General features: G+C 44.2%; 1 protein-coding gene across 1 annotated transcript; it reads left to right on the top strand.

The window, feature by feature from the left end:
• The first annotated feature begins 10,140 nt into the window (after nt 1-10,140).
• Nucleotides 10,141-12,611, top strand: LOC102450334 (histone H1-like). Its single transcript, XM_075934838.2, has one exon. The coding sequence runs from the start codon at nt 10,190-10,192 to the stop codon at nt 10,841-10,843; it is 654 nt and encodes a 217-aa protein (XP_075790953.1). The 5' UTR covers nt 10,141-10,189; the 3' UTR covers nt 10,844-12,611.
• The last annotated feature ends 3,553 nt before the right edge of the window (nt 12,612-16,164 follow it).

Genomic DNA, 16,164 nt, shown 5'->3' with positions numbered 1-16,164 from the left:
AGGATAATAAACTTGTACTGGCCAGACTTCTGACCAGGGCAAGATGGGACGGCTCTGTGAACCTACACTTCGGAGCTGGGGAGAAGATTCACAGTAACTGTATCTGGGTGCATCCCTGCCTTTGTATAGATTTGTGTGAGTGCAGGGTTGATAGCAATCAACACCTTATCATAGTGTGAAATGAAGCCCAGGCGTATGATACAGAGAGCTCAGCGGTACCCCAGTTTGAAGTTGCAACTGAGAGCTAGGGGCCTTCAGAATTATAAATAAATTCATGCATCTTGACCCAAAATAGTTCTGTAATACAAAGAACAAGGTGTAGCCCAGGCTTTAAACATTAGGAAAAACCAGAATTAAGGTTACATGTACAACCTTAGTGCAGCACTGTTGAGCGTGTGTGTTATGACAAAGACTCACAAGTGTGGCCTTGAGGTCAGTTCCCTTCCCCTCATTGCATTGATTTCCTCCAAACTACCAAAGGAGGAAGTGGAGTTTTCTCCATGTAAGGATGCAAACATCTTGCCGACTATACAAAAAGCAAATGCTTATTGGATAGTCGACACACTAGTCGACTAGTCGCTTCCCCCTCTCCCTTGCTCCTTTTTTCAGAAAGAGGCAGCAAAGAGTGGGAGAGGAGAGGGTGCTTCAAAGCAGCAGTGACTGGCATCAGGCTCCATGCGATGTTTCAAAGTGTCAGCGTCGCATGGAGCCCGCGGTCAGTGGGGGAGTCCTCAGCTGGCCCTGGGCTGCACGCAGCTACGTATTGCACTGCCGCTTTGAAACGCCACAGTGCTTTCATCTTTGAAGTGTAGCAACAACCCTGGGGCTGTTAACACCTCTTTAAGGAGCACATTTTTACCCACACACTCCCCACAGATCACAAGGACATACTAACCCAGGTTCAGGACAGGGTCTGACAACCTGATGGATAGAGATACATTGATCAACCCACCAGGAGGAGCATACACACATGGCCAAACAATTATCATCAATGGATGGAACAAGAGACCTGTCAGGACACAATCACAGGGGGAGTGTCCTCATAGTCACTCCTTTCACCCCACCAAGGATGTTAGAGTAGGGAGGGATGCTGGGTCTGTCTCCTTCCTGCTGAGGTGTTCATGGAAGATGGAACCAGCCCCAACATGAAACACTTATCAGCATTATTTAGGCACTGTCCCGGGTGCTCCCCTGAAAAGCTCTGCAATCCCTGAGTCAGATATTCCCCTTTGAGCGCAATGTCCCAGTGCCTGGCAGATGGGGAGGGATTAATTTGCACAGCACGTGGATTTGCCCACTGACCCTGACCTTCCTCTCTCCCCCACAGCAGGTCAGCTTTAGGATGAGGCCCAGAGCATTCCAAAGGAGACAGCCAGGTTCAGAAGATGCAGCCCAGCCCAGCTTTGATTCAGCATTGCTTTCCCTGAATATGACCTCTGGTCCAGCTCGCCAGTTTAGGTGGGCTGGCTCTGATGGGCTGCAGGATCTGCTGCTGCCAAGGCTGTGGGTTAGGAACATTCCTATTGGAGAGACAGAGTCAGAGAAGGGAATGAGGTAGACTTGAGTCAAGTTCTTCTTTTCTTAGTTCAGTGGTACGCTTGGGCCTTCAAAGGGACCATGATCCAGTCCTTGCTCCAGCCAGATGTGTGTCTGGACTTGGATCCCTTCTTCTCATCCTGGAGCAGCTGGGGAAAAAAGTCCTCCTGAAAGGGAACACCCCTCATCCCTTTCCTCCAGGCTCCAGTGGGAGCAGAAAGAATTAAGAATCTAGCTCTTGCTCCTTCCCCTGCCCCCCCAGCATCTCTGGCAGAGGGATTTGGGGGAGAGAGGATCCTCCTGGCCCAGGGGACATTGGAAGCTGACAGTAGAATGGCCCCTATCTTCTGCCTTCCTTTAGAACTCAGAACATCTCACCAAGATGGGGAATGTCATCAGCGGCTCAGCCAAGGACATAAGCCAGAACACCAGGGAGTGTATTTACCAGCTCCACCAGCTAATTCTACAACAAGAGATAAGGAAAGCCAGCTGGAAAATAGGACTTAGTAGAAGACTGAGACTGATGGAAGTTGGGCAATGGGATTCCTAAAGACATCTACCCTCTCCTATCTGGGAGTGACCACAACTGGGTGATGGGACCCTTGCTCACTCCTGCCCACTCCTCTGAGATTGATCACATCTGTAGGATGAGTCTCTCTCTCTCTCTCCCTCTCTCTCTCTCACACACACACACTCTCTCTGTCCTGCAGGGCTGACAATACATGTTGCCAAAGGTCTGTGGTGCTGGGATTGACAACAGGAGAATGGGCTACAGGAACACAGCCAGGGAGGGGGAGGGGTAAGGATTCTGCCAGGGACTCCCACACTCCATGTCACAAGAGCTACCAGTTAGAGTTGCCCCTGTCATTGGCAGCTTCCTGGGGCTGGGGACAGACTGGGCCATGGCAAACTGACCAGACAGAGTTGAGGCACATGGGATGGGGAGTTTTGCTGATGGCCAGACTAGACCTGCTCTGGGAAGAACTGAAGAAGTCAGTCTTCAGGGGCTGTCCATCAGCCCAATTCACTAGAGTTGCCATCTTACAGCTTCTCCATTTGTCACTTGGGGAAAAGGTTCAATCTCCCACATTACTGCTGCTAGAAACCCCCCTGCCCTCTCAGCTGCAGCCCTCTCCCTGTCCTGCTTGGGTAGAGGGGGTTGAGGAGGAGAGATTCTGAGCATGTGAGCTGCATCTCAGTTGGGCTGGGAGATGGAACAGCTGTCAGAGGGAGGCTGAGGGATTGGAGGCCAGAGCTCACCTTACAGTGGTGATATGTAGGCGGGAGAGGGAGAGGGAGATAGCACTGACTATCTCTAGAGGGGAAGAGTGCCTCCCAGGGGTCAGAAGTGTAAATCTGTCCCTAAGACATAGGAAGGTGCTATGGAAATGCGGCTGTTGCTGTTACTGTTAATACACCCCTGATTCCTAGGGGCATCCAAGTCTCCTTCCTCTCTTGCAGGAGGAGGACATCACTGCCATGGGAAGACACCAGCTGTACACCAGCCATTCCTTTTGCCAGGTGCCTGAGGCGCTGCAGGGGTGCTCCTTAGGGCACCTATGATGGGGTATAGAACCCCACATTGGGCCAGAAGGGGTCAGATAGCAGTTCTGGGTCACTGGGGTCCCACCCCATTGCCACTACAGAACCCGCTGAGGTGAATGAGGAGTCTGGTGAAGGAGAGAAACTGGCCAGTAGCACAGAAAGGGTTAAGGAGAGCCTTTGGGCCCACCTAGACCTGTCCCATTAACTCTGCAGTCCATACCAGGCCTGAAGGGCAAAGAAAAGGAAAGAGCCGGACTCATTTTATGAGTTGGCTGATGAAGAGTCACAAGGAAGCTGACCTGCTACCAGAGAGGAAGATCACTAGCTTGCCAGCCAGGGAAGCCACCAAGAACCTAGTGCTGTCTCTGGGTCAGAGGAGAGGAGAAAGAGGCCTAGGAGCATATTCAGGGGTCAGACAGGCACCAGTGAGAACAGCTAAAAGGCCTCACCTTGCAAATAGTGACTGTGACATGGTCTGCTTGCCCCACACTGACCCAGGAATAAGGTGACCACACTTCTGCTTTTAGATTAGAACACCCGCTCCAAAAGGAATCCTGGTGGCTCCAGTCAGCACCACAGTAGGGATGGTAGTTTCCTGTGAGCCACTGCACAGCCCACAGGAAAGCATCCAAGCCAGCATGTCCAGCTCCTAGTGTTGGGGGCTTCCAGTGTGGGTGTGTGACCTTGTGCTGCCCTACTCCTGACCTGCAGGTGTAGCTCCCATTGGCTGGGTCAGGGCAGGGGAGGGACTTTTCCAGGGAAGCATGGTGAGCAGGAGCTACATGGTGATCCAGCTACCCATGGAGTCTAGCCTCCTGGCACTTCCCATTCCACCCCTTCCCCACAACCACAATTATACCAGGATGTGGTAGCCACAGTGCCAGCCCAGATGCTCCGGACAGCATAGTCTGGAAGCAGGGAGTAGAGGGCCTGCCAGGTAGGCTGCAGGGGTGGGGGAGGGGCAGTCAAAGGGTTGGAAGCAGGGGAGTTCTGGAAGAACAAGGAATATGAGGGGGTTGGATTGAAGGTAGGGAATCCCAGGGAGTTGGGCAGGGAGTGGAGCACAGGGGGGTTTGGATAGGAAGTGGGATTCCTGGGGGTAGTGGTCAGGAGGCATGGAGCAGGAGGTGTTGGATAGAGGGAAGAGGGGTCCCAAGGAGGCAGGGTATGTCTACACTATCCTCCTAATTCAAACTAGGAGGGTAATGTAGGCATACCGCACTTGCAAATGAAGCCCAGGATTTGAATTTCCCGGGCTTCATTTGCATAAGCCGGGCACCGCCATTTTTAAATCCTGGCTAGTTCGAACCCCATGCCGCGCGGCTACACGCGGCACAGAGTAGCTAGTTCGGATTAGGCTTCTAATCCGAACTAGCTGTACTCGTGGAATGAGGAGTACAGCTAGTTCGGATTAGGAAGCCTAATCCGAACTAGCTACTTCGTGCCGCGTGTAGCCGCGCGGCACGGGGTTCGAACTAGCCGGGATTTAAAAATGGCGGCGCCCGGCTTATGCAAATGAAACCCGGGAAATTCAAATCCCGGGCTTCATTTGCAAGTGCGGTATGCCTACATTACCCCGCTAGTTTAAACTAGCGGGGTAGTGTAGACATACCCGCAGTTAAGAGGGCAGGGAGCAGGGGGATTGGATAAGGAGCACGGGTTCCAGGGGGCAGTGAAGGGCTGGAAAGCAGAGCTGTTTGGACAGAGGTCAGAGAGGGGTTAGATATAGGGCTAGGTTCAAGCCATGCTTGGCTGGTTAGGGAGGCACAGCCTCAGCACAACCCTGCCCTGCTTGGCCCTCCATATGATTTCTGTTCCTGAGGTGGCACTCAAGCCAAAAAGTTTGCCCTCCTGAAGTAGTACCACTCCAGTGCTGAGGCTTTTGAGTGGTCATGTTGAGGAGTCATATCCTGCTGCTTCCTGCGTCTCTTCTCATATGGCAGGGTTCGAGCTAAAGCATGTGCTGTCTGTCACCCCACCACCAGCATCCAGGAGCTTAAGGTATGTGTATCCCTGTGTTTGAGTGCTGGGATGTGGAGGGATTCAAAGAAGGATATGGGAGCAGAAGCTGGGATGGGGAGGGATGCAGTGATGGAGATGGGGTCTGAGATTGGGAGGGATGCAGTGAGGGGGATAGAGGTGGGATGGGGAGTCATGCAATGACAGGGAAATGGAGTGTGAGGCAGGTTGGGAGCTGGAACAGGGAAGGATACAGTGAGGGGGATAAAGTACTGTAGGTTTTTTTTTTCATTCCTTGGATCTAAGGTGCAATTGCACTGAAGTAAATGACTGGTCTTTTGGGATTGTGAATAACCCAAATGTTGTTATGATTTGTGATAGAAGGAATCATCTATCACAAAGGCAAGCTGAACTTGGTGGAACGATAAATTTCAGTACACATGGGAACTCTCTGTGACTCCACTGTAAAACACTCTTAAAAATCTGACTCAGGTGTGGCTTATTGGTGCAAGAAGTTCACAACCACTTCTGGGTCATTTGGCCAAGGTACCCCCAAAAGGGGTTTCTAAAGGTCTATGGTAGCTTTGCTCCTCTGGTATCATTATCCTATTCACCAGTAAAGATGACATGCAAGTTCAGGAGATACGTTTTTAGACTATGGAATTCACTTCCACAAAGAGTTAGTTAAGAATAGCCACGGAATCTCACCGATTTCAGAATTCAAGACAAAACTAATTTATTCCCCAAATAAATTAGAGAAAGAGAGAGAGAGAGGATCAAGCAACAAAACCGAGCTAAGAAAAAAAAAACCCAAGATTTTGGTTTTTTGAGACTGGAGATAGAAGGTTTTACATATGTATGTTGGAGGTGCTTAGATTTCAGTGGATATTTAGAAGCTAGTGCAGGTTTTTTGTTTTGTTTTTTTTTCATTTGGACCTGGAGTGTATGTTTCCCCATCTTGTTGGAAAAGATAGACTCCTCCATTTGACTATGTAAGGCATGGTCGTCCATAAGATCTGGATAAAAAAATTACCAGTGTGATGTTGATTGCTATAAATTATACTTTCCAGCAACTTTCAGCTACAGCTCAGTAATGACTCCTCAAATTCATATGTACATTTTGATTCTAAATGTTTGTAGTACTAATATTGAAGTTGGAATATACAGTTTGAGAGTTTCAAGCAACATATTATATACCATGCATTATTAGGACATACTGTTAGTACACTGTGTCATGTGATTCAATTTACTTTAGATTGAAGAGAAACCAGGACACTGCAGGGAGACTTAAGCACTTTCTTATTTATTGCAAGCTTTAAGCAGTTAACATAGTTTAAGTTTCACAAGCCTTAAAAACAATTACTCTACAATTTAAACCTTAAATACTTAAACTCTACAAATTCTAAAGCAATTAATACAGTGCAAAGCAATGATTCTATACTCAGGGAAACCATGAGCAGTGGATCTCTGTCACTGGATGAAGAAAAGAGGTAGGTTGCTAAATGCTTCTAATTTCTTTTAGAATGTACAAATGCCCCCTATGTATAACTCCCTAAGCCCCGGTCTCTGCTGGGTTTTACAGGTGGATATGAGCATGGATGCTGACTCCATGGCTAGAGCAGCTATGGGGAAAAATTGTGGGTGCTCAGCACCCACCAGCAACCCCATAAAATCTTCACATAAATGTCTAGTCATTGGCTGTGCTTACACAGCCTCTCTTCCCATGACTTCTACATTGCTGGAGATAGGAGCATGTTTAGTGGCTCTCTGTCTGCCTGATTAGATTTTTACAAAGCTTGGTAGTAAGCAATGTTCTAACTATTTTTCAATCCATATGTGGAATACATTTTATGTGCACAGAGGTATGTGCAGATGTGCACCTGCAGTAGGAACACATGCTATGAACTGAGGTCACTCTGCTAATCAACTGGGCAGCATTTAAATTTCTCCTGCATTGCCACCCACCACTCAGTTTTCAGGAAACACTGGTAGTAAGTGTCCTTGGCTAAAGTGGGCAAACAGGAAAAAACATTTCAAAAACAGTATCTTGTGGTGGGTTCAGAGTCACTGTGTGACAGCTTCTGGAGGAACGGTGGAGGAACGGTAGACTCAATAGAAGTAATAGTTTGTCTATACTACCACCTTATTAATAATAATTTGTCCCTGTGTCTACATCAGTAGCATACAGATTTAGGTGTGTAAGCATGCAAAACTAAACTGAAACAAATGAAGTTAGGAAGACATAACTTTAGTGGATAGATTAGGCTTGGTTCTCATCAATTCATTTCAAACAGATTTAAATCAAGTCACTGGAGACCTTTAATCATTGAAATATAAGCACAAATAACCTACAGGAGTAAATGGATTATCGTTTATATTTTCTGATTAATAAATTTACCTTCAGCAAACTGATTACTGGTTGCAGGCATCACTCCTTCCAGGGAAGAAGTCTGAGTGCCTGGTGCTTAAGAATTGGGAGTAGAAGGATTTGAGGGGACAGGATGGGAAGGGCTGTTGAGGTCACCTGCAAGGAGTAACTTGTCTGCTGGAAGACAGGGTGAGACCTTTATGGTTGTATGCTGACTACTGGTGTCAAGGCTGAGCCATAGAAGCATAGGGTTAGGCATTTAAAAAGTTACAAGGCAGGTGTGATAACAGACCCTTCCTTGGTCTGGGTTAACACTGAAATGTCACAACAACTTCTCTCCCTTTAACCTGGTTTTTGATGACATACACCTATTATTACTTTTAACGAATATTTTAGGGCCCTATCCACAGCACAACCTGTGTCTCTTGTGCAGGAAAACAACTTATATTTATTAAATAACCAGGGGAGTTACAGAATAGTAAATATTTGCTTATTACCTCTTATTACAGATTGGTCAAATATTAGATTAGATTTTATAATATTAATATGTTTGTTATTTAGTAATTAGTATTAATTATTAATAATAAACATGGTACTATATTACATTCAATATAAAATTAGGCTTCTTCACTATTGTTTAGTAGCTGAGTGGGGCCTAGTTTTTACCTAATACAATCACAAATAAGAGCTACCTCCCACTGTAGAAGTGAAAGAAAAGCAATTTCTTCAATTGTTTGTGACTCTAAAGTAATTTATTAATAAATAAGCCCCTTCCCTGTAATTTGACAGTCTCTTTAAAAAGAATATTTGGTTTAGTTTTGAAACTGTTTGAAAGCCCCCCAAAAATAGTGAGTTATCTCATTCTGTTTTTGGTGGAAAACATATATTACTCTGTCATACTATTAACTTTGATTTTCCTCACCACAGAAGCCAATTTCATGTATTATATTAATTCTATAGAAAAAAACCACTGATCAGATTTTGATACTTACTTCTCCATATGGTTTAGTTTTTTTATTAAAACATTGCTTCTGACTTTCTATTAGTTTTAACAGAATGTGGTTAAACAAAAAGGCTAATAGTTCTTTTAAATTTTAATATTTTAAATATTTTAAAGTAAAGTTCAGAACACTAAAATTAAAACTGGTTATTGTTTTTAATGAAAAAGGTGACTTTCTTGGAATAGTATTAATTTAAAGAGCAATAACATTAATTATATTTAATGTATTTGATCAGCTCTCTGTGGACAATTCTACACTGCAGCGTTATTTTGAAATAACAAAATGCACATCTACACAGTAAGCTGTTATTTCAAAATAATTTCGAGATGGAGGACTTTTTACTCCGATTTCTGTAACCCTCATTTCACGAGGAGTAAGAATATGTCTACACTGCGGGGCTATTTCAGGATACCTCCAGTATCCCAAAATAACTACCCTGCGTGTACATAAGCCTGTTATTTTGAAATATTTCTTAAAATAAGGGGCGTGGTATTTTGCCATCCTAGTAAACCTTGTTGACAAGGGTTAAGGGATGGCTCGAAATAGCACATTATTTCAAAATTTGGTGCTGTGTAGATGGACCAGATTTCAAAATAAGCTATTTCTAAATACATTTGAATTAAGATTCACAATTTGCATAGCGCAAATTGCGCATTTTATTTTGAGTTTAGATTGCTGTGTAGATGCACCCTAAGGGTACGTCTACACTGCAACACTATTTCCAAATAACTAGCGCTATTCCGAAATAACTTAGTCCGGGTCTACACTGCAGGCAGTTATTTCTAAGTAGTGTCAAAATACTGTAAAGCTGGAAGACTTCTTACTCCAACTCCTGTAACCCTCATTGTATGTGGAATAAGGGAAGTCAGAGGAAGAGTGCTCTATTTTGAAATAAGTGCTGTGTAGATGCTTCCTATTTCAAAATAAGCTATGTTGAGCTACGCAATTGACATAGCTCAATTTGTGTAGCTTATTTCAAGTTAAGCCCTGCAGTGTAGATGCACCTTAGGGAAGTCAAAAGAAGAGTGTTCTTCCTTGGACTTCTGGCTGTATAGACAGTGCCAAAAGCTGAATTAAGCTATTTCAGCTTCAGCTATGCAATTGCAATTGACATAGCTGAGTTTACATATCTTATTTTGACTTTGTCCCTGTAGGGTAAACACGCCCTGTAGTTTTCCCTTTTTTGTTGTTGACAGAATTAAGTGTTTTAGGGGGTAGAAGATATGGTTAAGACAGTATTTCTTTCATCCATATTCAAAGTACAGAACTTGTGTTACTTTCTTCTTCTTGAAACCATTTTATACCGGCAACATCACATCAAATAACTAGCTTTATACCCTAAATTAAAGAAAACATTCTCAAAAATAAGATTTAATTATAATTATGATTTTATTGATAATTATATGGTTTTAATTTACAACGAAAAAGAAAAGTTTCCCTCTTCAAAGCTATTTCCAGTTACAGGTCTCACGGTTTATTGGCATTTTTAGCTCATTTTTAGTCTCTCCTAAAGTAGACGACTCTAGTGAAAGAAAAAACCCTGTCTCCCCCTTCACGCAGTTAAAAAATAGGGTGACTTGGTGATAGATATTTCGCAAAAAATACCCCTTTTTAACTTCGAAGAAACACAGAGAGAGGAGAAAGACCATTTTGCTTTCAGCGGGGCGGGCTCTTTAATGCGCCAATCACAGAGCAGCTTGTCTCTATAAATACCAACCATTTGAACTGCTCTTGCTCTAGTTTTTCTCTCTCTCCTAAAATTTAGAGATCGCTTGTCGCTATGTCGGAAACTGCGCCTGCTGCAGCTCCTGCTGTCTCCGTTCCTGGGGCGAAAGCCACTACTAAGAAGCCGAAGAAAGCGGCAGCCAGCGCTAAAGCGCGTAAGCCCTCCGGTCCCAGCGTGACCGAGCTGATCACCCAGGCGGTGTCCGCTTCCAAGGAGCGCAAAGGGCTCTCCTTGGCTGCTGTTAAGAAGGCTTTGGCCGCTGGAGGATACGATGTGGAGAAAAGTAACAGCCGCATCAAGCTGGGGCTCAAGAGCCTCGTGAACAAAGGCACCTTGGTGCAGACAAAAGGCACCGGCGCCTCGGGCTCCTTCAAACTGAACAAGAAGCCGGGCGAGACCAAGGAAAAGGCACCCAAGAAGAAGCCCGCGGCGAAGCCTAAGAAACCAGTTGCCAAGAAGCCCGCCAGCGCCGCCAAGAAACCCAAAAAGGCTGCGGCCGTGAAAAAGAGCCCGAAGAAAGCCAAGAAACCAGCGGCATCCGCCGCCAAGAAAGTAGCCAAGAGCCCGAAAAAGGCTAAACCTGCCAAGCCCAAGAAGGCAGCTAAGAGCCCGGCTAAAGCCAAGGCGGTGAAGCCCAAAGCTGCCAAGCCCAAACCAACCAAGCCTAAAGCAACCAAAGCCAAGAAGGCAGCTCCCAAGAAGAAATAAGGGCTGGACCAAATGTCTTGATGAGAAATCCAACGGCTCTTTTAAGAGCCACCCACCCCTTTACCAGAGGAGCTGAAACACTCCGTTCCCGTCAGTAAACTCGTGCTGTTTTACAGGTGGCGCGAAAAAAATACCTTTCGAAAGTAAAGTAATGGAAATGTGGGACAAATAAATGTTTAATTTCATACACGTCCCTCTTGTCCCCCTCCCGCCCCAAGCAACGCTTTTAATACGTGACGTTGGCTTATTTACACTAGAGGGGAGTTGTATTTAAAAATAGATTTCTTCTGCCCACCCAACCCTCTTTGAAGGGAGGGAATGAGCCTTTAACAATCTTTCTTACTGCGCGCGTACGCACAGGCTCAGGCACAGCCTTCTCTTTCTCTGCTGAGTTCGCCGTGGTGGGATCAGCGTTAAGCCCGTTGGTGGGTTTGAAAAGCCCGCGCTGTGCCAGGATTGGCCTGTGCCAACTCGTACCCGCTTCTCTCCTTGGAGTTAGGGGGAGGGTCGCAGTGTTAAATCTGGAGTTTCGCATGTAATGTAACCGAGTAATTTGCGTGCATCGAATCCTGTCCATTTACAAAGTACAAGCTATCACACCCGGGGATTTTTATTTCTCTTCAGATCAGATTGGTTGGGTTCTTGGAAACCTTTATTTTCTGAAATCGGAGCACCATTTATGGGACTGGAAGAGAAGCGTTTTTCATTTTGTTCTCCGCTTTCCCTTGATTAATTTCTGTTCAGTCTTTCCTCCATCGTCACCTCCGCTTTCTATCTTCGTTTCTCTCCTGGGCAGCTTTCAGTCTTTCACCCAATACTCCAGAAATAATTTCCTCACTGATACCTCTCAAAATGACCTTCACCTGAATATAGTAGGAATTCCCCGAGGGTTGGGACATTTGTAAACCTCAGCCAGTTTGTCCAACTGGTAGCAACGAGCACAGATGGCTATTCCATATGTGGATTCTTTCTCGGGAAAGAAAGAATGAATGAAACACATTTGTTCTACAGGGCTTTAGGGATATTTTCTGACAACAGATGATAGATAGTTGATATTCGGGACTCATCTGTTTTATACCAGACTCTGGAAGGGACTGTTTTGTGATAGTTACAGACCCTTTTGCCGTTTCCATCTTTACTGTAATCCCTTTTATACATACCTATGTGCTAGTCGTTGCCTTTCACCATTTCCTGTCCGGCTCCTTTACCAAGCACCTCTCCTCTCTTTATTCCTGTTAGAATATATGGTTCTTATTCTGTCAGGGTGCAAAAAGTGAGGGCATGTAAACTACAGAAGACAATCCCTGTTTTCATTCCAGGTGCCTGAAACTACAGTGATCCTTTGTAGTTGTCAGGAGTTTTTGCAGAGAAAAAGTTCTGCTCAGCTGTCTGATGGAGGTCAGTGCAGCCAATCTTGAAACATTTGAGGCACCAAACAAAAATGCTTTGCTTAGCATATGTGATGATTTTGAGAGGCTTGTAAACTGGCCAGATTGGAATGGATTTTCATGAGGATAACAAAAAATATACCCCTGATACTTGTGTGGTCAATCTGCTTAATGTCAAGTATGAGCCTAAAGCATGGAGGAGCTTGAGTGTCTCCGTTGAGATAATATTTTAATGTGGTCAATACAGTGTATTTCCCTTCAACTTCCCTCAAGTCAAACTTTTTCTTTGTGGCAACTATACTGACATAAGTCACATTGCTCTGGCGTAAACTATGACTGTTACAATGTACATTGGATGAACTCTGCCACCATTAAAACAAGGTTGGGGGTTGATAAGCCCATTATTACGCATCCTTTAATTTTTTAAATTAAAGATATAGAAAAGAAAAAAGCAGTTCAAATATTTGAAATGTAAGGTATTAAATGGGTTTCATTTTAACAATATCCTTGGTTCTCTTTCCTTGTAGCTGGGGAGAGGTTTAGAAGGAACACCTTGCAGCGGTATCACTGATGGCAATATATGTCCTTTTGGGGAGAAGTTAGTTGACATGGGCTGGAGCTGTTCTTGTTAAATTCCTATCCCATTTTATCTAGTGTGGTGGTGTTATGGTTATACAAAGCACACAAGACCTTTTATAGAGGGAAAGGCATTACACCGCATTTATTGAGAATACAACTGTAGCATATGCTTTTCAGTCACACACACACCATGCATACAGTCCCGCCAGTCAATGTTATAGTTACCAGTCCAGAGTCTGAATCAATCTAGTGGCCAGCCAGATTGCTCGCAGAGGGGAGCTGGGCATTGTCAGTCGCAATCCGATGCTCCTGGAGTTGGTGGCAAGATTAACCCAAAGTTCCATGGCAAAGCACCCTGCTTTTATAATCCTCTTTCCCTTTTGATTCTGGTTATCTTTTGATGTTAATAGTCCAAAACACCTCCGAGAGGTCATCCTGTCCTGGATTGTTTAATCAATTGTCTTTAGGGGTGCCAGCTCCACCTTGGTGTAGTCAATCTGCCAATCCCTGATCATGGATACGCACTGATGGTTCTCTGGCATCCTGGAGTCTCTTCACCCCCTCTTCTCTTGACCATCTGGTTTTAACAATGGCCTTCACACCTTATCTCTTTCTGATGATACATTCCTCATTCACACAGCCTTTCAAAAAGATACAACCAGCAGTGTTTTATATTGAGCAAAAGCAAAAAGCATTGTAAATTAAACCTTACTAAATCTTGTAATCAAAACAGTTCACATTGAAGGCCCGGGCCTTCAATATTTCTAATCTCATTAACATAGACACAATGCAAAATCCTGTCTCTCAATTATTAAATCTTAATACAAAATATGTATATTTAACTAAATGGCCTAATGAGGGTCACAAGAAAAAAGAGTGGTTAGCAGGATGAAATTAAGTCATACATTACTATGCTATTAAACCTGAAATACAAATATAAAAATCCCACTCCCACAGTGTTAGGAGTTACAATAGAGTTGATACATATGGCAATGTTATCTGGATTCCTGTCTCTTGCCAACTCTGGCAAAGTCATCACAGTTTCAGGATTAGGATGATGAAGACCAAGGGTCATAGGTGATATTGGGAATGATAGCCAGGATACTGAAAATTGCTTCAGTAGCTTCTGTGTGCTCCATTTCTCCCTCCCCTCAAGTCTTTTTCTTTAAGGCATAGTCTATACTAAGGGATAAGTTTGAATTAAGGTACGCAACTTCAACTATGTTAATTGCATACCTTAAGTTGAAGTATCTTAATGCAATTTTTGACACTGTCTACACTGCAGGAAGTTGAAGGGGGCACACTCTCCCTTCAACTTCCTTTACTCCTCATAGAAGCAGGAATACTGGCATTGATGGGGGCGCCCTCTCAGTTTGAATTAATGTATCTTCACTAGACCCACTAATTTGAACCCCAGAAGATTGACTGTGGCTGCTTCAATCATATCTGTAGTGTAGACATGGCCTGAGAGCCCAAACAGGAATGGTGACTAGAAAAGACCATGCTATCATTATTTTGCACACCAATTAGGCCTAATATCTGAAACAACAATTTTGGTTCATGAATTTATGGATCCACATTCTCTTGTTTACTAAGGAAAGTCTTAAAAGAGATATTAAAATGTGTCAGGAGACCTTTTTTGTAAGCTAATCTTTTGGTCTCCTTTTCACACCTTATCCAATCAACATTTATTATAAGTTTACTGTCATAGCTTATTAATATCTGCATAAATTTTAGAGAGCTCACACTTACATACATTTCTTGACCTAATTCTCAAAATACAGCCATCTTAATTTTAGTGGAGCAGCTCATTTTTTTTCATTAAAAGTCGATATACTTTTTTTTAAAAAAGGCAAACAATACGAATAAATCAATTATAAAAATTGCATTCAAAATGACAAAATAAAAATAATACAAAGCCATTTGTAAAAGTAACTATTCAAGAGTCCTTACAATGTTCACCTCTACAGGAAGATCTTCTTTTACTCTCTAATAATTAGAGATCAGTTTTAAGATGTAAAATGCTATGTTTTTATATCTTTTTCTTCCCAGGCCCCACTAAATATTTTACAGTTGGAAATTCTTTTTATTGGTGTAAATGTTCAGTCATTTCTTTCTTAATTTGAAGTCAACACTACACTCCATTTGAACACATTCTATAGTGCAACCACCTGTTAAGTTTATATCCTTTAGTCTGTTTTAAATTTGTAATCTCTCAATTTTATCACCAGTCCAGTTATGCTTATTTCATGAGACAGGGGACACAAAAGCTCCTGACCTGCCTTCTCTATCCAATTCATTAAGTTTCTATTCCTAAGGCTATGTCTACAGTAGGAAGGTTTGATCACAAATGTGCTATCAACATGCAAAAGTCGGCAAAAGTGAAAACCAGACAAACTTCTTTTTCTGCCTCCCATTGTTGACATTTCATGAACATATTGTTAGCTCCCCTGTTGATAGACAGAGCAAAACAATGTGGGTACTCATCCTATAGTGCAGTGTTGTGGGAAGGCAGAGCTGATCCCTGCACTTCTTGGGATGCTCTCTAAGTTCTCCCGCAGCATTCTCAGTTGCTGGGAGCAGCATCATGAGTAGCTCTGTGAGCTCTCTGTGCTGAGGAATGTCAAAGCAACATAGCAGTCTTTCCACACTTCCCCCTGTAGAAGCAGTCTCCCTGCTGCTGTTTTTCTAGTGGGGTAGGATTCTAATGATTTACTCTTTTTGTTTGTTTCCAAATGGAGCAGCTCACTCAGTTGTCAGATACTTCCTGGAGCTTTGATAGGGGAGTGGGTGGGTTTTAGGATCTGGGAGGGAGTATGAGTATGGGTGCACAAGAGGATTCTGACCTGGATGAGAAGTGTTGGAGGGGATGCAGGGTTTGGGAGGGGGTTGTTACCTGGGGCAGGGGTGCAGGAGAGGATTCTGACCTAGAGGAAGGATGCAAGATCTGGGAAGGGTTTGTGACCTGAGGCAGGGTTGTAGGTGGGAGTGCAGAGTTTTTAGTGATGACCTGGGACAAGGGATCGGGTAGGGTGCCAGAGGCAGGTTCTGGCCAGCAGGTGCTTACCTAGGTGGCTCTGAGCCAGCAGCCCAGCGGGGCGTCAGGCAGGCTCCCTGCTTTCTACACCACACAGAGCAGAAGTCAAACTGGTAAAGTGTTCTCTGTGCATTGTGTGTCCGGGGTAGAGGGCAGACTTCATGTTCTGTCTTTACCACAAACACGGACCAGGCAGCTCCCATTGGCTGGTTTCCAGCCAATGAGTGCTGTGAGATTGTGCTGGAGGATAGGGTAACCACAAGAGGCCTGCCCTTCCTCCCTCCCGTGCCTGGAATGCAGAAAACACATGGCTCTGG

The sequence above is a fragment of the Pelodiscus sinensis genome, chromosome 1 (genome assembly GCF_052426305.1).
Source record: "Pelodiscus sinensis isolate ZL-2025 chromosome 1, ASM5242630v1, whole genome shotgun sequence".
NCBI lineage: Eukaryota > Metazoa > Chordata > Testudines > Trionychidae > Pelodiscus > Pelodiscus sinensis.
This window is presented reverse-complemented; position numbering and strand designations above follow the sequence as displayed.

Bases quoted from the DNA above. Each gene is read 5' to 3' on its own strand.
- LOC102450334 (XM_075934838.2), top strand. From the start codon at position 10,190: ATGTCGGAAACTGCGCCTGCTGCAGCTCCTGCTGTCTCCGTTCCTGGG.